This window comes from Mustela nigripes, chromosome 18 (assembly GCF_022355385.1).
Source record: "Mustela nigripes isolate SB6536 chromosome 18, MUSNIG.SB6536, whole genome shotgun sequence".
Taxonomy (NCBI): Eukaryota; Metazoa; Chordata; class Mammalia; order Carnivora; family Mustelidae; genus Mustela; species Mustela nigripes.
This window is the reverse complement of record NC_081574.1, coordinates 37,392,159-37,413,761: the sequence shown is the minus strand read 5'-3', so window position 1 is coordinate 37,413,761 and position 21,603 is coordinate 37,392,159. Positions and strand designations below refer to the sequence as shown.

Genomic DNA, 21,603 nt, shown 5'->3' with positions numbered 1-21,603 from the left:
AATTCAGGTCTTTAATCTATTTTGAGTAACTTGGTATAAGAGAGTTGTGTAGTTTCATTCTTTCACATGTGGTTGTCCAGTTTTCCCATACTGTTTATCGAAAAGGCAGTCTTTTCCCCTGTTGTATGTTCTTGGCTCTTTTGTTGTAATTAATTGACTATATATGCATGGGTTTATTCACAGGCATTCAGTTCTATTGCACTGATCTTTGTGTCTTTTTTTTTCTTTTTTTAAGATTTTATTTATTTATTTGAGAGAGAAAGAGAGCATGAGAGGAGAAAGGTCAGTGGGAGAAGCAGCCTGATGTGGGGCTTGATCCCAGGACTCCAGGATAATGACCTGGAAGGTAGTTACTTAACCAACTGAGCCACCCAGATGCCCCTCTGTGTCTGTTTTTATGCCAATACCATACTGTTTTAATAACTATAGATTTGTAATATAGTTTGAAATCAGGGAGCATTAGTGTTTTGTCCTTTTTTTCTCAAGATTGCTTTGGCTATTTGGGTTCTTTGGTTGCATACACATTTTTAGGATTTTTTTCTTTCCATTTTTGTGAAAAATGCCATTAGAATTTTGTTGCGGATTGCATTGAATCTGTAGATGGCTTTAGGTACTGTGGACATTTTAACAGTATTCTTCCAACCCATGAGCATGCAACATCTCTCCATTTATTTGTGTCTTTAATTTCTTTCATTAATGTCATGTATGTGTGTGTGTACACACACACACAGTGTTTTGTCTTCAGTGTACAGGTGTTTCACCTGCTTGGTTAAATTTATTCCTAGGTATTTTACTCATTTTGATGCAATTATAAATGGGATTGTTTTCGTAATTTTTTTCGGTATCCGGTAGTTTGTTATTAGTGTATAGAAACAATTCAGATTTTTGTGTTTTGATTTTGTATCTTTCAAGCTTACTGAATTCATTTATTCTAAGTTTTTTGGTGGAGTATTTAGGGTTTTCTCTATGTATTATGTCATCTGCAAATAGGGATGAGAGTTTCACTTCTTCTTTTCCAACTTGGATATCTTTTATTTTTTCCTTGCCTAATTGCTCTAGCTAGAACTTTCAGACTTATGTTGAATAAAAGTAGTGAGAATAGGTAGCCTTGTCTTATTCCTGATCTTAGAGGAAACTAGCTCTCAGCTTTTTACCATTGAGTATGATGTTAGCTGTGGGCTTGTCATATATGACCTTTATTATGTTGTGGTATGTTCTCTCTATACCTGGCTTGTTGAGAGTTTTTAATCATAAATGGATTTGAATTTTGTCAAATGCCTTTTCTGCATATCTTGAAATGATCATATATCTGACTTTTATCTTTCTTTTTGTTATTATATATCAGCTGATTTGTGGATATTGAACCATCCTTGAAGCTCTGGAATAAATCCTGTTTGATCATGGCATATGACCCTTTTACTGTATTGCTGAAATCAGTTTGCTAATACTTTGTTGAGGATTTTTGTATCTGTGTTCGTTGGGGATATCGACCTGTAATTTTCTTTTCTTTATCTTTGACTGGCTTGGGTAATGGTGGCCTCATAAAATGAGCTTGAAAGAGTTCCGCCTTTTTTTTTTTTTTTTTTTCTTAAAGAGTTTGAGAAGGATTGGTACTAAAGTGTTTTTTGAATATTTGGTGGAATTCACCAGCAAAGCTTTTGTTTGTTGGGAAGTTTTTGATCATTGATTTAGTCTCCTTAATAGTAATTGGTCTGTTCATATTTTCTGTTTCATCATGATTCAGTCTTGGTAAGTTGTATGTTTGTAGGAATTTATCCATTTCTTCTAGATGTCCAGGTTTTTGGGGTATAATTATTCATAGTAGTAGTCCTCTGTGATTTTTGTATTTCTGTGTTACCAGGTGTAACAACCCTCTTTTTATTCATTTCATACTTACGTTTCAGGCTAGTTCCCTAGTTTTCAAAGTAGAAAAGATCTGTAGAGAAGACTTAATAGTGTAGCAGGTAATTCAAGTCAGAGGAGAGAAATTTTCATTAACTGTTTTGATCATTAAAATTTAAACTAGTCTCATTGCTCTTTAGTGCCTTGAGTTTACAGACTTAACCCTGTGAAGGAAGTAGAAAAGTGTCTGAGGAAAGTAGAAGAATGAGAATGGACTCCTTTGGATCACAAGGGTCAAAGATAGAGTATCTCATATACTGCAAGAGAATTTCTTAATGTTGATTTGCTTTCCCTGAAGGAAATCATAGTTCTGCTTTTCTTATCAGTGGTTGTATTCACTGCTTCTTCATTCCTGCTTATATAGGAATAAGCAGATTGATTGGTCCAGCACAGGAGAAGAAATTCTCATCATTGTCAGGTCCCCCTTTTTATGCTGTATTTATTGGCTTTTCACCAGAGTGGCAATCAACTAATTACTGTGTAAGCACTTAAGTACTTTTCATGACTTTGTCAGTCATGTACACTGTAGCTCCAGTCTGAGTACATTTATCTAAGAAAATATGCAAGCCATTTAGGTCGGACTTAGGAGGAAAGAATCAAAAGCAGATCCTAGTGTGAAAGGCATTTTTGAATTAACTGTTTCACTGGAGATGGATTATTACTAGAATATCCTGGAAAGTTTTAGAACTAGAAGTTATTAGAGAATATTGGTAAAGTATATGGAGAATCATTATTGACTTTTTGCATTTGTGTGAATTTTTGCTGTAATTGGCTTTGTAAATTTCTTTATGAATTGTAGAGTTTAAGGGACAGTCTGTACCATCTGACAGAATGCTCTTGAATGCTCTACTAAATCTGTGCCTGCATCCATCTGTGTCATGCACTAGGGGGCATTAAAGTGACATAATATCTTCAGATCCATATTTTTCAATTTAGGAGTGGTTTCAGCAGTGAGTCCTTGTCCTTATTCTTCTTATACTAAGTGAATAACAGACAGCCTATATGTCTATTTAATTTCAAAGGAACTGTTATGAATTGATCTTTTCTGCCGTGCTTATATAAATAGGAAATTAGTCCATCAGCTGTGTCATCTTCAAGTGCGGAAGATAATGATCTACATAGTCCCCTAATACTCCTTTCATGAATTTCCTTCCCCATGTGAGGAAAATACATCATTTACTGAATGATTATTATAATTTCTCATACTTACCCAGAGGATTATCATCTGTGATCTTCAGATTGTGGAGTTTTGTTTATTTAAAAGGGAACCCAGAATATGAGGGGAGTATGGTAGCTGTTTTGAAGGTTATCTTTTTGCTGAGATTAAGAATGTACTGACTGGCATTATGAAGATCATAAGACCGTTAAGATTTATAAAAGGGACAAATATTCCATGTTTTGGTACCATGTGATGAAAATCATGTCCTGCTGTAACATACACTTTTTCCATACTACCAAAGAAGGAAAAAGCAATATTTGAATATTGATATATTAAATTCATACTAAAATTTTTATGTTCATATTACTTCATAGTTTCATATTCCTTAGACCTTTTTCCTGTTCTGCTTTTGTGTAATTATTCTTTTAAGTTTTTATTTAAATTACAGTTAACATACACAGTATAATATTGTGTTTGCTTCAGGTGTATGGTATAGTGTTTCAGCACTTCACATCACCTGATGCTCATCAAACTTTTACATATATTATAATATATAATTGTATATATTATATATTTGTATATATTATATGTATGTATATGTTATAGAAATGTATGTATTATATACTAAAATACAATCTTTCCAGTTGTCAGTTTATTGCTATCTTCTTATAAAAATAATATCAAGGTCTTCAACCTGAAAGGCTTTTGAAATTTTTTCTAGTCCATTTATTAAACTAAGGGTAATATTGATAACATGTGAGCTCTTTTTTTATGTGCAGACAATCAGGATGGCTGGGATGGCAAACAAGAAAGTGAGGAACGGCTTTTTGGGAGCCAGGAAATCATGACTGAGAAAGATATGGAATTATTTCGTGATATCCAAGAACAAGCACTGCAGGTAAAGTTGGATATTCAGATTGGACAAATAATATGGTCCTGGACAAGAAACAGGATTAATTTATCCTGGGGTAAAGCAGTAACAGCAATTCATTTATCTGTCTGATCTGCAAATAGATGTCGTTTGTCTGTGTACATAGTTCTGCTTGTTAACATACTCCTTTTAAACCCATTATGACTGCTTTGGTTTTGCAGATAAACTGGTTTCCTTTGGCTATCAGCATTTTTTTTTTTTAAATAAAGATTTTATTTCTTTATTTGAGAGAGAGAGAAAGAGCACGCACACATGAACACAAGCCAGGGGAGGGGCAGAGGGAGATGGAGAAGCAAAAGACCCCCTGAGCAGGGAGCACAATGTGGGGCTTGCTCCCAGGACCCCACGATCATGAACTGAGCTGAGGGCAGATGCTCAACCGACTGAGTCATCCAGGTGCCCATTGACTACCGTATGAAATGAGTTTGGTTTATTTATTTTCTCTCTTATGTATGAAAAAGAGTTTGGGATTTGACCAACCAAAAAACAAAACCACACTTTTTTCACGTGATAAAACACCCATATTCATTACTGCTAGAAATATTTACTAAATGATTTTCCCTTAATCCTTTGGGACATGTAGCAAGATATGAATGTATAGACGGAGAACCTTCAGATGCTGAAGATGCCAAAGTGAATGATAGGATTCCTTTTCTCAAGCATAGTCTAGGAGAGACTTGTAAGTAAATAATTTCATTCATGTGGAAGGTTTAAGTATAGGATACATGGTGTTTGAGAGAATAAGGAACAAGCATCTACTTGTGCCTGGGCATTGAGGGAAAATACTATATGAGCTGGTCTTAAAGAATTTGTACTAGTTTATCACATGAAAAGGAATGGGGTCCCATATAATCAGAAGGAAAAGAAGCATGAAGACTTGAAAATGGGGGAAAACATGCTTAATTGTGGGAATAAATAAATTTTCACATAGGATAAAGAATATTAGGTAGAAATAGTAAGAGATGAGATTGGAAAAGCACAAGGGCTAGATCGTAAAGGCTCTTCCTAGATCATGTTCGTTTATCCTGTATCTTTTTTTTCTTTGCCACCAACTCATTATGTTAGCCAAGTTGAGTTCTATCTTGTCTTGAAAGTTAGAGTTTATAAGGCTGATGCTGGGGATTCCTATTGTATAGGTGACACTCCTTGGATTAAGAAACCCATTTGTGAACAGATTGTCTTTGTTGGTCACTATGCAAGTATTTTTGAAAAATAAAAACAGTATAAATAGCAAACATTTGCTGAGCATTCTACCATCTTATGATTTAACAAAGTATTGGCTTTGAGTCACCTAGATTTTGGTTCAGTTTGTGGTTTGTCATTTACTGACTTGTACTTTGGGCAGGTTGTTTAACCTTGGAAGGTACATTTCTTTTCTTACCAATGAGAAAAATGGTATTATAGATATTATAGTAGAAATTTACATGGAGCTCAGTGGGAATTCAAAGGAGGAGGTAGTTGTTCTTTTTTGAGGAACTTTTTTTTCTAAGTTGCCGACATAATGGTAATGCCCTTTTACTCCTACTCATTTGTGCATATTTCCTAAAAATGAAGATGTTCTTGCACATGATCATAGTATGATCGTCAAATGGGGAATTAACACAGATAAATTGTATTATCCAATCTGAAGATTTTATTCAAATTTTGTCAGTTGTACCAGTAATGTTCTTTTATGGCAGTGTTCTTTTATCCAGTCTAGAATGTTCTTTTTCCAGTCTAGAATCATGTGTTTTAACCGTCATAGTCTGGAACAGTTCTTTGGTCTTTATCTTCCATGATTTTGACATTTTTGAAGTACACAGGTCATTTATTTCAGAGACTGTCCATCACTTTGAGCTTGTTTTTTGTTCCACCATGATTAGAATCAGTTGATCCACTTCTGGCAGAAATACTGTAGAGGTGATGTGTCCTCTGTGCGTGATGTCGGGAGGTATGTAGTATTTGTGTGTCCTGTTACTCAGTGATGTTAACTCTGAACCCTTTGTTAAGCTGGAATTTTTTCTCTGTTAAATTATTTTCCTTTTGTAAGTATCTTCTGGCAATACATTTGAAACCACGTAATACCCTGTTTCTCATCAAACTTCTACCTGCTGGATTTAATACCCAGTGGTGATTCTTGCCTGAAACTATTACTCTGTTGGTTGCTAAACAGATGATTTTCTAATTCCATAATTTCTTTCATAAAGTTTACTAATTGGTAGTCTGCTGTAAGGAAGAGCCTTTTTTCTTCCCATTTATTTTATTCATTCCCTTTAGATTTGAAGATTTTTATTTAATGAATTATGATTTGTTGGTGTTATTTATTTTGATGCTGACATTGTTCCAGATTTGGGCAGGAGAGATTCTTCAGGCCAGCAGCTGTGTCCTTTTGACATGTCCAATTTATTCAACTCTTTTTAAAAGTTGGATGTAATTGACATAAAACATTGTTAGTTTCAGCTATGCAACCTAATGATTCAATATTTGTGTATATCATCATCCTTCCTTCTGACCACAGTGATAGTGTCTTGGCTCTTACTGTTCTAGCTGTAGACACAGCTATTTCTCTAAGGCATCTTGGTTTCTTTTAATGGGGAGTGGGAATAAATGGCATTTTTGTCCTTTTACTTGCTCAGGTCCAAAGGAGATATCTTGATTTTCTCTCTCTTTTTCTATTTTATACTCTGTATTTAGTCCATCAGCAACTTCTAATAGTTCCACCTTCAAAATATATCCAGAATATGACTACTACTACTGATTATTTCTACCTTTACTATCTTAGTCCAAGCCACCATTATCTCTTGATTGGGCTGTTGTAATATCCCTAATCTCCCTGCTTGTACTTTTGTCCCTCACCCGATTCTTTAGTCTGTATTCTTTATACAGGGGCCAGAGTAAATATTTTCCAACTTAAGTTGGGTCATATCACTCCTCTGCACAGAAAACCTTTAATGTCTTTCAGTCTTGTTTAGAATTTTTAGTACATGCACTGCTGAAGCAAGCACTTGCTTAGAATTCTTAACAACCAAAGTCTTTATCCTTATTATTAAGACTGTAGCATTTCATGGCTGCCTTTTTCTTTGGCTACTCCCCTTGTTCTGGCCCTTTTTCACTTGTCTCCAGCCACAGGACTTCTCTTTCTCAGACACACCGGGCACCCTCCTGTCTTGGAGGCTTTGTACTTACTGCTCCCTCTGTCTGGATTGCTCTTTCTTTAGTCTAGATGTCTGGTTGGCAGGAGTTAGAATGGTAGCGTGTGAAGAGAAAGATTGACTACAAAGAGTTAAAAGGGATGCTGAGCCTTGCTGAGGCCCAGTGGAGACGATATAAATTTGTATCAACAGTAATCTAGTTAACTGTGTGTTTTCCAGCATTTTATTAAACTTGTGGTTGTCCCTGTGTATATCTGGCAGTGAGAATATAAACAGCTAGACTTTTGAATTCTAACTTGTGCTTATTTTCATTGGCAGTGAACTAAAATTCTTATGGTGGTGGTATTTCTCCATGAGATTCTTTCATTAGTATTCATGTGCCTGGCATGGTGTGAGAGCTGTAGGGTGAACAAAAAGACATAGACTTTACTTTCATGATGCTTTCAGTTTTATGAGCGAGACAATAAAACAATAAGCAGTCATAAATAAACAGTCATATAAATAAATCTTCAATTACAAACTGATAGGTAGTAGGAAGAAAATAAGAATTCATCAAGAGATTATAACAGGGGCTTCCTGATCTGGATTGCTGGAGGTTGGGATTCCTCTCTTAAGGAAGTAATAATTTACACAGAGACCTAAAAGATGAGTAGAAGTTCAGCAGGTCAAAGTGCTAGAGAGAAGAATGTTTCAGACATAAGGGGACTGCCTGTGTAAATGTTTTGAGACATACAAGAACTTGGTAAATTTGAGGAACTGTAAGGAGACCAGTATAACTTTAATACAATGAATAAAAGAGTCACACAGGATGAAGCTAGAGAGGTAGGCTGAGGACATAAATGAGGATTTGGCTTTTTATTGTAGTAGGAAACCAATGAATGATTTTTAGCAAAGAAATATAGCAAAGTCCGATTTGCATTAAATTTTTCTTTTCCTGGCCACTATATGAAGAATGGATTAGAATTAGGCAAGAGTGGAATACAGAAACCCTACTTAGAGGTTTTTTAAATGATTCAAATAAAAGAAGCCACTTAGACTAGAGGCGGCAGTGGAAATGGGAGAGAAGTGGACAGATTCAGAATATATTCTAGAGATGGAATCAGCAGAACTTGGTGATAGATTTGATATATTTTTTTAAGATTTTATTTATTTATTTGACAGAGAGAGAGATCACAAATAGGCAGAGAGACAGACAGAGAGAGAGATGAGGAGAAGCAGGCTCCCTGCTGAGCAGAGAGCCCTATGCGGGACTCGATCCCAGGCCCCTGGGATCATGACCTGAGCCGAAGGTAGAGGCTTAACCCACTGAGCCACCCAGGTGCCCCTAGATTTGATATGTTTGAAGGAGCAAGAGACACCAGGGTTGACTCCCAGGTTCTCTGACTTCAGTCGGTTGAGACTGATTGGGAAAGTTACCATTGGTTAGATTATATGATGTTTTGAAAATATTTTTAAAGATAATGCATGAAGAAACTTTTGAGAGACTAGATATGGCTTAGTAGAAGCTCGCTCAAAGTTTGTTTCAGAAATATTGCAGGGAGATTACAGGGTCTTAGGTGATCTTACAGTTGTACTAGTAAAAGATAAGTGATACAGGAATTAAGTTTGGAATTCATCTAACCAACAACCTATCATTTATTGCATGCCATTTTGGTTCTAGGCACTGTGATAGGTGTAGAGGCTATGAGTAAGATACAGTTTTTATTCTCATAGAGCTTACAGTCTAGTAAGAAATGTGCCAAGAAAAGCAAATCAGTGTTTGCTTATAGTGATTTTATTGAGTAATTAAGTTTTGTATGGTGTGTTATCTAATTGAGTTAAGAATTATTTTTTTTAACTTTTGTTTTTTCATATTCTTTCTTTTTTTTTCTTTTAAGATTTTTATTTATTTATTTGACAGAGATCACAAGTAGGCAGAGAGGCAGGCAGAGAGAGAGAGAGGGGGAAGCAGGCTTCCCGCCTAGCAGAGAGCCCGATGCAGGATCTGAGCCAAAGGCAGAGGCTTTAACCAGCTGAGTCATCCAGGCACCTCTGAGTCAAGAATTATTGAAATGTTTATTAAGGAACATCTATTAATTGGTTTTGATTTTTTTTTAAATTTCAGGAGTAAGAATATCATTTATCTGGTACTATATTTCTTTATTAGCTGTACAATGAATACATTCACTAAAAGCATCACCTCTGAAAAGAAAAATAGAAGTATGAGAAATTAGTAGTATAGGCTTTTGTTTTGGAGTTTTTTTCCAGCAGTAATCTTGCGGGCCTGGAGGAAATGGTTTTTCTTAAAAGTTCCATCACCATCATTTTTTTTTTTTTTAAAAGTGGGAAACATGTTTATTAACATTCAAACTCCCTTCATACAATGCCATATAAAAATTCTCAGCATTTTGATTATACATAAGTCTATATTTTCTACATAGTTATAATGTTTAATTTAGCTTTTCATAATACATTGTTTACATCATTAGTTCTGTTAAACATAAGCAGTTATTTTCAAATCCAATACTTGAACAATTTGCTCTGTACATAGTTGAGCAGGGCTAATTAGCACAAGATGCTTTTTGTTAAGAGCTATATGATCTGAGTATTAATAGTTGCTGAAGTTTGGTATTTTTATACAGCATTTTCTTTTTGTTTTGATCATAACACAAAACCCTTAAGGATACTGAAATTCAGTAAGTAAAGTTCAGTAAGTAAAGTTCCATCACCAGAAAGAAGCATTTGTATTCAGCTCATTCCATTGGAACATAATAGCCTTTTTGAAATATATACAATGATTTTTACAAAAATATCAGCAAATAGCATGTTGTATTTCCATACTAATTTTAATGCTTTTTAATTCAAGAATTTGATTGCTTTTTTTTTTTTTCTTGGTATGGTTGTAGAAAATTAACAGCATTTTTAAAATCTGTGTGGGCTGTTAAAATAATTTTTCTTTACATAAAGAATTGAACAGTTATTAAAATGGAATAAACTAGATTCAGTAACTTCCCTAATCCTATGAGGTAAGGATTGTTAATGCCATTTTATATGAGGAAATCAAGACTTTTAGTTGCATGACTTTCTTGAAGTTACATAACTAGTAATGGCAGAAGCGGGATTTGAACTCAGGCCTGTGTAGCTTCACATCTTATGCCCTTTTAATCACAGTAACATCCTGCATTACACTGTTAAAAAAAAAAGTTATAGAGGCATCAAAATCATAAGGCATGTACTAAAGCCAAGTAGGGAAAAGTACATAGAAGATAAACCACAAACAGTGACATAAGAATACGAATTAATGTAAGTCACTGATGTATTAAATGATACAGATTGTTCCTATATGGTCAGAGAATACTAAGATTAGTAAGAGTTGGTATGATATGAGATGATTACAGAAGAAACTGGCTTAAAGGATGATTCAGATTTAGGTAAATGGAGAGAATGAGGGCTTACCGGGAAGAATAAATAACATTAAATTGAGCCTTGAGGGATAAATGACAACTATAAATATGAGAGACATCATGAGTTTTGGTCCATCAGATCAACAAATACTTGAGGGCCTAATATACGCAAGTCATATTTTGGAGATGATGTAGAAAACACAGTAGTTGCCCATAAAGGTGTCATAGTACAGATAGTCCTTGCTTTGCATAGTACTGTGTTAATGGAAACATGTGCCTAGTAGAATCATGTCCATTCTTTATACATTTCTCTAGTGAGTGGGATTTGATCTCAGTTTAGATATTCACAAGTTTGAGTTAATGGCACCATATAAAGCAAGAACTGTTTGTGTTTAGTTTTGGTAGATAAAACAGAGTGAATTTTTGTTGGGCAATGGTAAGAAATATATTGAATAACTAGTATAGGGCTGAATTTTGGAGGACTTTAAAAGCTGGTAGTTGAAGAGGGGACACCTTGGTGGCTCAGTTGGTTAAGCATCTGCCTCTTAATTGCAGCTCAGGTCTTGATCAGGGTTGTGAGATTGAGTCCAGGTCAGGCTCTGAGCTGGGTGTGGAGACTATTTAAGATGCTGTCTCCCTATCCATAACACGCCCCCACCTTAAAAAAGGGCGGGGAGCAAGAGGGGACATTAGTCTTGGCATTCCAGGATTTAAAGGTATTCCTGTGACTGCTTTTTTGTTGTTGGAATGATTTCTCTTTGGTACTGGTGAAATTAGAGATGGGGAGTGGGAGATTGTTTTAGTGTCTTGGGCATCTACCCATTAATTACAAGTCACATGTTAAAGGCTAGTTACATGTATTTTGAGTTCATTGGTTTGACAGTTTAGCACATTTTTACTGAGTATTTATTAAGGTTGTGGTTAAGAACCTAGGTACTAGAAATAGCCTCTGCTGCGTGATCTTACTTCATAGATTCGTTGAAGGGACTGAGTGATATTTCATTCAAGAAGCTGATATTTGCAAAGTGCTCAGTGTGTCATTCATATAATGAGCACTAGATAAATGTGAGTTTCTGCTGGCTATCTTGGTGCCAGGTGCTAGAAATACTTAGGTAAATAGAAAATCTGTCCCTGTTCTCCAGTTGAAGAGACATAGGTAAACAAAGCCATGTGGTTACTAATAGATACCCTTTTACTGTGTGTCAGGTACTACATATAGCATTATATATCAGGGTTGTTTTTTTTGTTTTGTTTTGTTTTGTTTGTTTGTTTTTAGTACAACCCTGTTACTTGTTGCTGTTTTACAGATGAAGAAATGAAGCTTTAGAAAGATTGTCTTACCTAGAGTCATATAGTTGTTAATACCAGAATCAGTATTTGAACCCCATGCAGTCTGACTCCAGACCCTTAACTCTTAATTTCTAGTTCATGCTATCATGCTACCATAGAAATATACATGAGATGAAGTGAGAATGAACAGGAAGGCATCTGTCCAGGGATGTTAGTGGAGTCTTTATAGAAGAGGTGATATTTGAACAGGCTGTTGAGGGAATGAGTAAGAACTTATGATTGGGCAAGAAGAGGAAGGCATTTCAAAAAGAACAGTTCGGGTTTGAGAAAGCTTATTGAGCCCTTGGAGCTGCATGCAATAGTTTGGCTGGAGTTCAAGTAAGAGATGAGATTGAAATTATAAGTATGGACCCGGTCACATAGGTCCCATGGTTGATATTAAGAAGTTTGTGCTTGATTTTTTTGGTTACAGGAGTTCTTTCCAATAGTTAAATAGCTCTTGAGGAGCTATTGAAGACTTTAAAAAGAGTGATGTAATTGTATTTGTGCTTAGAAGCTCAGCTTTGGTGATACGGTGAGCAGTGAATTGAGTAGGACCTGAACATGGACATCTCCCAGTCCAATGATCACAGTAATCAGAATGAAAAGTGCCTAGGACCCAAGTGAAGGTGGAGAAGATACAGTAGGCAGGAAAAAAAGATCAGAAGTTTGATTTTGAACAAGTTAAATTTAAGATTAGAAGGTATTCAGAAGAGGAGATGTCGAGTAGACAGTGGGGTAGATGTGTCTGGAGTTCGAAGTGTAAGTCTGGGCTGAAAATTTATGTAGAGCTTGTTAGTAAGTTGCTGGTACTAAAGGGAAGGAGACTAGATGAGATCATCAAAGGAAAGGGCAGAGCTCTGAGAACTCCTGAGGTACTCCAGGTTTTAGGGATTGGAGAAAGGAGAAGGTATGGCCAGTGGAAGAGGGAAATCTTGGAGATATTGGTTCTTTACAAATGAAGTGGGAAAAAAAATTTCAAGAAGGAAGGAATTGAAAATTTTGCACATTACAGAAGAAACTGGCTTAAGGGATGATTCAGATTTAGGTAAATGGAGAGAATGAGGGCTTACCGGGAAGAATAAATAACATTAAATTGAGCCTTGAGGGATAAATGACAACTATAAATATGAGAGACATCGTGAGTTTTGGTCCATCAGATCAACAAATAAGTCAAGTAAATTAAGGACTGAAAATTGACCATCAGATTTAGGAACATGGAGGTCAGCTTGAGAAGCATTTTCCATGAGGGAAGGGGAAGATGAAAATATAATTGGAGCTCATTCAAAGAGGAATGGAAGAAAAGAAATTGGTTATAGGAGTAATATGGGACTACTCTTTTGAGGTAGTTTGCAATGAAGGGGAACAGAGAAAGAGAATAATAGTTGGATGAAGATGTGAGGGCAAAAGAACGTACCCATTTTTTGAAATACGGAAGAAATAAATAACAGTTGTTTATATGCTGATAGCAATGATCAGTGGAGAGAAACCTGCTGATGAAAGGGGGGAAGGGGAAATTGTCCAGTGTGCAGGTGGAGCACTGGCTTTAGATGGGAGCACAGACAGTTGAGTTCTAGTATTAAGGAATGACAGGCTCTGTGGGCACAGAGGGTAGACATGCAGATGTGGCTTTGGAAAGTTGTGGAAGTTCTCTTTTGACTGCTTCTTAGTTTTCTAGTGTAGTAGAAAGCAAAAGCTTGATTGGAAGTGAAGATAAGCTTAGAGGTGTTGGAGGCTTGAGGAGATAGAAAGTATGAAGTAATTTTTAAGGAAAATGGGAGAGTGAATGGAGTTAGAGAAGCATCAAAGGGCCCATTTGAGGTTGGTAATAAAGAATTACAAATTGAGAACAGTCAGTGTGATTCTGTGTTTTTCCTCTAACCGTATTCAGATGTTGGATTATGTGGAGAAGTGAATTTAACCAGAGTTGGGATTTTGTTGTTGCATCAGGGGAAAGGAAGGGAAGATAAAGATACATGCAAAGATGAGGTATAGTAAAAGACCTTGGAATCTAAGACGGTTTAGGAGAAAAGAGGGCATACAGAGAGAGAAAAACTGGTAGGGTCACTGGATTAGAGGTCCTGTGGTGAGAAAGGGTAATAAGGCTGAAGATAAAATTGTGGACTTTATCAGTATGTAATGGTAAAGCAAGGGAGATTCCTGAGTGTAGATGAACAAAAAAGGCATGGGGGAAGAAAGAGACAGGAATTAGTCTGTAATCATATCTGCAATTCTGAGATCCAGACTCCTAAAAATGTAATGAAATAATACCGTGATAAAATAAAAATAACATAAAATTTACCATCTTAACTGTTTTAAGAATACAGTCCAATCACATGAAGTACGTGTACACATTGTTGTGCAGCCATCACCACCATCCATCTCCAGAATTTTTTGTCTTCCCATACTGAAACTCTGTACCCATTACACCATAATTTCCCTTTTCTCCTTCTTCTAGCCCCTGGCAATCACTATTCTACTTTTTGTCTTTGAATTTAACTCCATAGGTAGGCCTCAGTGGAATCATAAAATACTTACCCTTATGTATGTGGCTTACTTTAATTAGCAGAATTTCTTTAAGGTTCTTCCAGGTTCATTCAGAATTCCCTTACCAGAATTTATATGTGTATCACTCGGTATATATACCATGGATGTTTATCCATTCATCTGATGGACACCTAAGTTGCTTTTACGTTTTGACTATTTTGAATAATGCTGCTGTGAAGATGGATGGGCAAATACCTGTTTTGAGTCCCTGCTTTCAATTCTTTTATATATTGTTGGCTCATATGGAAGTTCTGTTTAATTTTTTGAGAAACTGCCAAACTGTTTTCCACCAAGCCTGCAGCATTTTACATTTTCACCAGGACTGCGCAAGGATTCCAATTTTTGCACATCCTCTCCAGATGCTTGTTATTCTCTGTTTTTTTGATAGTATCCATTCTACTAGGTGTGGTGTGGTATATTTCATTGTGGTTTGCATTTGCATTTCCCTAATGATTAGTCATTTTCTTTTCATGTGCTTATTGGCCATCTGTATATCCTCTTTGGAGAATGAAAAAAGTATATATAACTCATTCTACAGTAAGATCTCACTTACCTAAACAGAATTTTTGGCGAACCATGGCATGAACTGACATGAAACTATACATACTCTTTATTTATCCCATTTAATATGAATGTTCATGTGCTCTGCTAAAGAAATATTAGTGTATCTGATTATGGAGTGTTGCCCCAAATCCTACTGGGGCTGTTGATTTCAAATACATATGTAATACTTCGCTAACATCAAAAAAAAAAAAAATCAAGCTTCTAAAGCACATTCTTTTCGAAGGGTTTTGGATAAGAGCCTGTGAACTTGTAGCTTCACTTCTTAGGAAAACTAAATTCCAATTCAAAAAAACTTAAAACTCAGAACATTAATCGAGGGAAGTAGGTACTTCGTATTTGACCACTCCCATTTTGTTCTTTTCTGTCTTTATTCTTCACTATTGATGTCCCTTTCCTGAAATTTTTTTAAAAAAAGATTTTATGTATTTATTTGACAGAGATTACAAGTAGGCAGAGAGGCAGGTGGGGGGTGGGGGGAAGCAGGCTCCCTGCTGAGCAGAGAGCCTGATGTGGGGCTCGATCCCAGGACCCTGAGACCACGACCTGAGCCAAAGGCAGAGACCTAACCCACTGAGCCACCCAAGCGCCCCCTTTCCTGAAATTTTTTGGCTCTTGATTTCTCTGAGCCTTTTTTCCCATCTGTGAAGTGGGCATATTGTTTTCTACTTTAAGGAACGGACTGACCGTATAAAGCGTAGAGTGTGGGACAGTATTGGCACCACAAATGCTGATTGTTTTTATTCTTCTAAGTTCATGCTCCCTCCATTTTGGAGCACTTGAAACTCATTCTTACATCTCTCTTTCATCATGCAGCTTCTAATCCCTAATGAACGAAATTATTTTTTATTACAGTGTTTCTATAGGAAAATGTTCAAATACCAGAAAGACCTCTCTTTTCCGTACACTTCACATGCTCATACTAATAATAAGGGTACACTCCTCCCCTCTACTCCCACTTCAAAATGCCATTCCTCCATGGGGAATGGAAAGGGAAAGTTGAGGGGGAGCTATCTGATGGAAGGCAAGAGAAAGAGAGAGGAACTATATATCAGTTGTAGATCAGTTGTAATTTTCATGTTTGTACCAGATCTGGACTTGGACGGTACTGCAAGAGTTCCTTCTGTATATTGGAAATTAGAATTAGAGTCATTTGGTGGAGGTGGAGATTTTGCAGAAGAGTAATAATCTTTTCTTATAAAATGCTAGTAATTAAAGTTTTATTATCTAGCATAGGCATATTTAAACTTACCTTTTGGTTTATACCAATTACTAGGGCATTTAGTGCCCCCCACCCTTAACTTTCTTAGATTGAAAGGTCCGTTCTGACTCGGGATGTATGTCATCTTTTCAAAATGTTGGCATATTCAGGGGCGCCTGGGTGGCTCAGTGGGCTTAAGCCTCTGCCTTCCGCTCAGGTCATGATCCCAGGGTCCTGGGATTGAGCACCACATCGGGTTCTCTGCTCAGCAGGGAGCCTGCCTCCCCATCTCTTCTCTGCCTGCCTCTCTGCCTGCTTGTGATCTCTGTCTGTCAAATAAATAAATAAAATCTTAAAAAAAAAAAAAAGGATCCATACATGGTCATATTTAAAAAAAAATGTTGGCATATTCAAATGAAAAGGAGGCACAAGGTGGCAGAATTCTAGTTTAAAAAAATTTGTGTGTGTGTGTTTTAAGATTTTATTTATTTGAGAGAGAGAGAATAGACGGGGGGGGGGGGGGGGGGCAGAGGGAGGGAGAGAGAGAGAAATAGACTCCCTGCTGAGCAGGGAGCCCATTATGGGGCTTGATCCCAGGATCATGCCCTAAGCTGAAGGCAGATGCTTAACCCACTGAGCCACCCAGGTGCCCCTGTGTTCTTAATTATGTTAGATAGCTGCTGCTTTAGAAAGCTGCATTTTTTTAAAGATTTTATTTATTTATTTGACACAAAGAGAGAGATCGCAAGTAGGCAGAGGTAGACAGAGAGGGGGAAGCAGGCTTCCTGCTGAGCAGAGAGCCCGATGTGTAAGGCTCAATCCCCGGACCCTGAGACCATGACCAAGCTGAAGGCAGAGGCTCAACCCTTTAAGTCACCCAGGTACCTCTAGAAAGCTGCATGTTTTGTTGTTGTTGTTGTTGTTTTTTAAAGATTTTATTTAGTTGACAGACAAAAGATCACAAGTAAGCAGAGAGAGAGGCAGAGAGAGGAGGAAGCAGGCTCCCCACTGAGCAGAGAGCCCGATGCAGGACTCGCTACCAGGACTCTGGGATCATGACCTGAGCTGAAGGCAGAGGCCATAACCCACTGAGCCACCCAGGCACCCCGAAAGCTGCATGTTTAATGAGAGTATTTTGGCAAAATTTAAAAATAAAACCTAGCAAAGCTAACCTTGTCATTCAGATTTTTTTTTTTTTTAATTTTATTTATTTGAGACAGACGGAGAGAGAGAGAGCACAAGCGAGGGGGTAAGCGGGGTGGCAGAGGCAGAAGCAGACTCCCCACCAAGCAAGAAGCCTGCCACGGGACTTGATTCCAGGACCTTGAGATCACCATCTGAGCCGAAGGCAGATGCTTAACTGACTGAGCCACCCTGTTGCCCCGTCCTTGTGATTTTACAGTTTGATTCTGGCAAGGACTGAGTTAATGAGTGGTTTGGATGCAGCTGTTGCTTCCTCACTGCAGAGAGCCTTGTTAACTTGTAAACCTTAGTAAACGGAAATACACAGGCTCTTGAGGCTCTCATAAGGGAGTTGGAGATGGTGGTGGAGGACAGAGGTGGGTGCGCGCATGTGCCAGCCATTTCACAGTGCAAAAAGGTGAGGATAGGTAAACGCAGTGGGGAAGCCTACTGTGAATCTAGTTTTACAGACTGTCTTAGTTGCGGTGATGTGCAAACAGTTATACTGGAATTGGATATCCACTTTTACATCAGGCATCCACCTGGAAGAGCGACGAGCAGCTGATGGGAAAGCTCTCAAACAACAGGCAGTGCCTCAGCAGGTGCATCTTTTCAGCCTCTGTGCTTTTTATCTAATCCTTGGCTCAGGAAGTTGTTTTCTGTTACTTGGTTATTCTGATACTTTCTATACTATTGATCTTGTTATTTTGAGCTTTGAAGGTAGGTTAAAAGATCTGCTTTATGAACTAGAGTACTTGATTCTGGAATGTAGTTTAAAAAACCTGTTTTTATAGCCTTTTTACGAAGTTTTAATTTGGTTTCGAGAAATGAAAAAATCTTATTTTAACCTTGTCTTGTGTGTGTTTGTTTTTAATGATTTTTGCATTTGGAAGAGCCCCAGTACTCCTTGGTGTCATAACACAATTGATCCAACTGAAAATGATTGTCTTTTGTTTCTAGATGGCTAAGGAAGAGGTTGAGGTTTTTCCTGGCTGTCTTCCAGTATGAAACCTCAGATAAGTCCCTTGGCCTTTTTATAAAAGAGAATAATTAGAAAGGCTGGGGAGAGTTCTCCTGTTAGTTGTAGTGAAGAGGCTTCTTCCTATGAATTTACATAAAACAGTGAATAAAAATATCTTTTCTGTTAAGTCAGTGTGTAGGGGAGTCTGGGGCTGTGTGTATCTGTGGGCTCCAACAAGAGACTTTAAATAAATTTCTCTAGTTTTTAAAGCATAAAGTTGAAGGATAATATTGGATATTCTTTTGATGAAAGGTTATTAATACTGTATTTGATTAGACTAAATTCTTTTTCTTAAGTCAGTGGTTTTTGTTTTTTTTTTTAAGATTTTATTTATTTATTTAAGAGAGAGTGGGGGAGGAGGCAGAGGGCAAGGGAGTAGGACAAGCAGACTCTGAGCTGAACATGGAGCCCTATGTGGAGCTCAGTCCCACAATCTGAGATCATGACCTGAGCCAAAACCAAGAGTGGATACTTAACCAGCTGAGCCATTCAGGCACCCCAGTGCTAAGTCTTAATGTTTATAGAATATCCATTATATTACAATATATTACAGTATATCCATTAATATACAGTATGTTATATGCATAATATACTGACCCATATACATATATATGTGTATGAATATTTTCCTCTATTGGTTATAGAGCAAATCAAATTGCTCTTGAATATAAGGTTTTAAAACCTGGTCTTTGTAGTCAGCAGCAGTGGTTTATATTTAAAATGCGGGCATGGAAGTCATAAAGGCTTTACAAATTCTTCTTTCAGATAATGTAGTTCAGGTTATTGCAGAGATGGGGGCATAGAGATTGTTTTCATTATAAACAGAAGGTAGATAAAAGGGGTAACAGTATGTGTATAACAGCATTTTGTTGTTGATTAAATCTATAAAGAGCTACTAATGAAGGGAATTTTAGGGGCAGTGTAAAATGAATTGAAGACTCTTTTGATACTTGTTTTGTTATGTTCTTTTAATATTACATACTTTCCCAAACCAGAAAGTCACTCTTTTCTCAATGTGCTCACATGTTCAGTGGGTTGTTTCTGTTGTCTGGTGAGGCAGTGTGTGTATGACCTTGGCAAGTGTTCAGAGCTCCTTCTCCTTCCTTGTTAAAAATTACTCTTTGTCTTACATCCCCAAATGCCAGCAGCTTCTCTTTTAACAACTAAGTCATTAAGGGAGTGAGTTTAATTGTGGAAAATATTCGCAGTCTTATTAAATATGGAAAATGCAGTGACACCAGTTGCATTTGGTTCTAAAAGATTTATTAGTATTTTTTGTTCTCCACTTGAATACCCTATTTACAAAAAAATAATACAGCTTATTTCAAAACTTGTTAGTTCATTCCTGGCTTTTTTTTGTTGTTGTTGTTGTTCTGAATCCCGAGAAGACAACATTTAATTTCAGCTTTTTAAAATATCTTAGTAGATTTCATTTAGCTGACTTTTGTGATGTATTTTTCGACTGTACAGAAAGTTGGAGTGACTGGTCCCCCTGATCCACAAGTCCGCTGTCCCTCTGTCATTGAGTTTGGGAAGTATGAGATTCACACCTGGTACTCCTCCCCATATCCTCAAGAATACTCAAGGTATGTTTTCAGAGACCCTTTACCTTCTGTTTCTAGATTCACAGAACTCAACAATTCATAGAACTCAATAGCTAGATCTTGAGGACATTTTAGTCCGCTCATCTCATACATTTGAGGAAACTGATGACTCTTAAATGTCCATAGTAACAGCATATTTTGGCAACCACTCAATCCCAGTGGGCTTTCAATTTTCTTTTCTGTAACCTGTCCAAAAGCTGTTATTTAAAATTGGCCTGACACATGGTCAGAACGACAAGGGGAACATTTTTTCTTCAAGAGAAATTGCCTTCATACTTCACACTACTTACATGTAAATAAAGTTTCAATGAGTAGCCTTTTATCTAAGTTTTTATAATTTAATGAACTTAGTGAATGGTTGGTTTTCCCAGGAATAATTGGACAAATGGTATGTGATAATACTACATGTAAGTAGCTTGGGTTTCCAGACATAAAAAGTAATCAGTCACCAACTTTTTGGGGTGAGGCAGCATTTTTAACAAAGCCAAATTGGTTTCATGACTCAGTACTGACATTTATAAGCTGTATAACCTTAAGAAGTTACCCAGCTAGCCTGTACCTCAGTTCCCTCATCTGCAAAATGGGGGTAAAAATAATACTCACCTCAGAGGTTTCATTGTGATCATTAAAACATGAGTTAAAACATGTAAATCACTTAGAAGAGGATAAGTGCTCAGTAATGTCAGATATTTTTTTCCTTTAGCATTGAAATTAAAAGAGTTGAAAAATAAGTTTTGGTCAAAAAAATTAAACTTTGTAGTATAGCAGTCACATTAATGTTCTGTTTAATTTGTAAACTACTTAATGCCTCAGGTTTCCCATTTAGCAGAGTATGGTAAGGAATAATAAGTGCTCCATGAGTTAAACTCATGTTCAGAATACTCTCATTATGTGGCTTTTTACCTATCTAGTAATATTCCTAGTCCAAAATGTTAGCACAGGTAATTATAATATTGATTTATTTAGTGTTTTACAGTATAGAAAGTGCTATAACGTGGTTTATTTCCAGAAGCTGGGAATAAGCTAGTATGTTTGTTTAAAAAAAAAAAAAAAACTAAACTAAAAACTCAGTATTGTTACTTTTTCTTTCCACATACTTTGATAACTGGTTTCCAAATGTAAGCAGAAGTAGAAAAAAAAGGAGTGAGAATGTTGTTATGGTCACAGACCTCAGCAACCAAAAAAAAGAAGAGAAAGCCAAATTTCAGGAAGCTAACACACAAGCTCATGAAACAGCAATTGAGAGCCAATTATTGTAGGGTTAGTTAGCCCTGAACACTGTGTTAGATCTGTAAGGCAGCACTCTGTTTACATCATGGAATAACAAAAATTAACATGAGTTTGTTAAAAGAAGATTACATGATAGGTGATTATATATTTATATATGTTAAAAGAGGGCAGGAAATTCCTCTACTACTTAACAGAACTCAGGTACTTAAGGCAATTTCTCAAGAGTTCTGGATATTCAGAGAATTATAGGACCAAGAAAACCTGTGGCCTTATGTTGTTAATGACTGTTTATTATCCTGCACTAAATGACTTCTAAGTTATTTTCTTAATACTAAAATTTTTGAACACTTTTTGAAAAATACATAATCATGCAAGAACAGAACAATTGCAGCGAATAAAAAGAAAAGATCCCCAAAGGAAAA

The 21,603-nt window shown here is 36.6% G+C and overlaps 1 protein-coding gene across 3 annotated transcripts in view; it reads left to right on the top strand.

Annotated features, from left to right (window-relative positions):
- KAT6A (lysine acetyltransferase 6A) overlaps positions 1 to 21,603 on the top strand; it is a 112,526-nt gene that overhangs the window by 67,706 nt on the left and 23,217 nt on the right. For all 3 annotated transcript variants that reach the window (XM_059384374.1, XM_059384372.1, XM_059384373.1), the window contains 2 exons: positions 3,841 to 3,959; positions 19,818 to 19,933. In XM_059384374.1, coding sequence (XP_059240357.1) covers positions 3,841 to 3,959; positions 19,818 to 19,933 — 235 coding nt within the window. The remainder of the gene's footprint in view (positions 1 to 3,840; positions 3,960 to 19,817; positions 19,934 to 21,603) is intronic.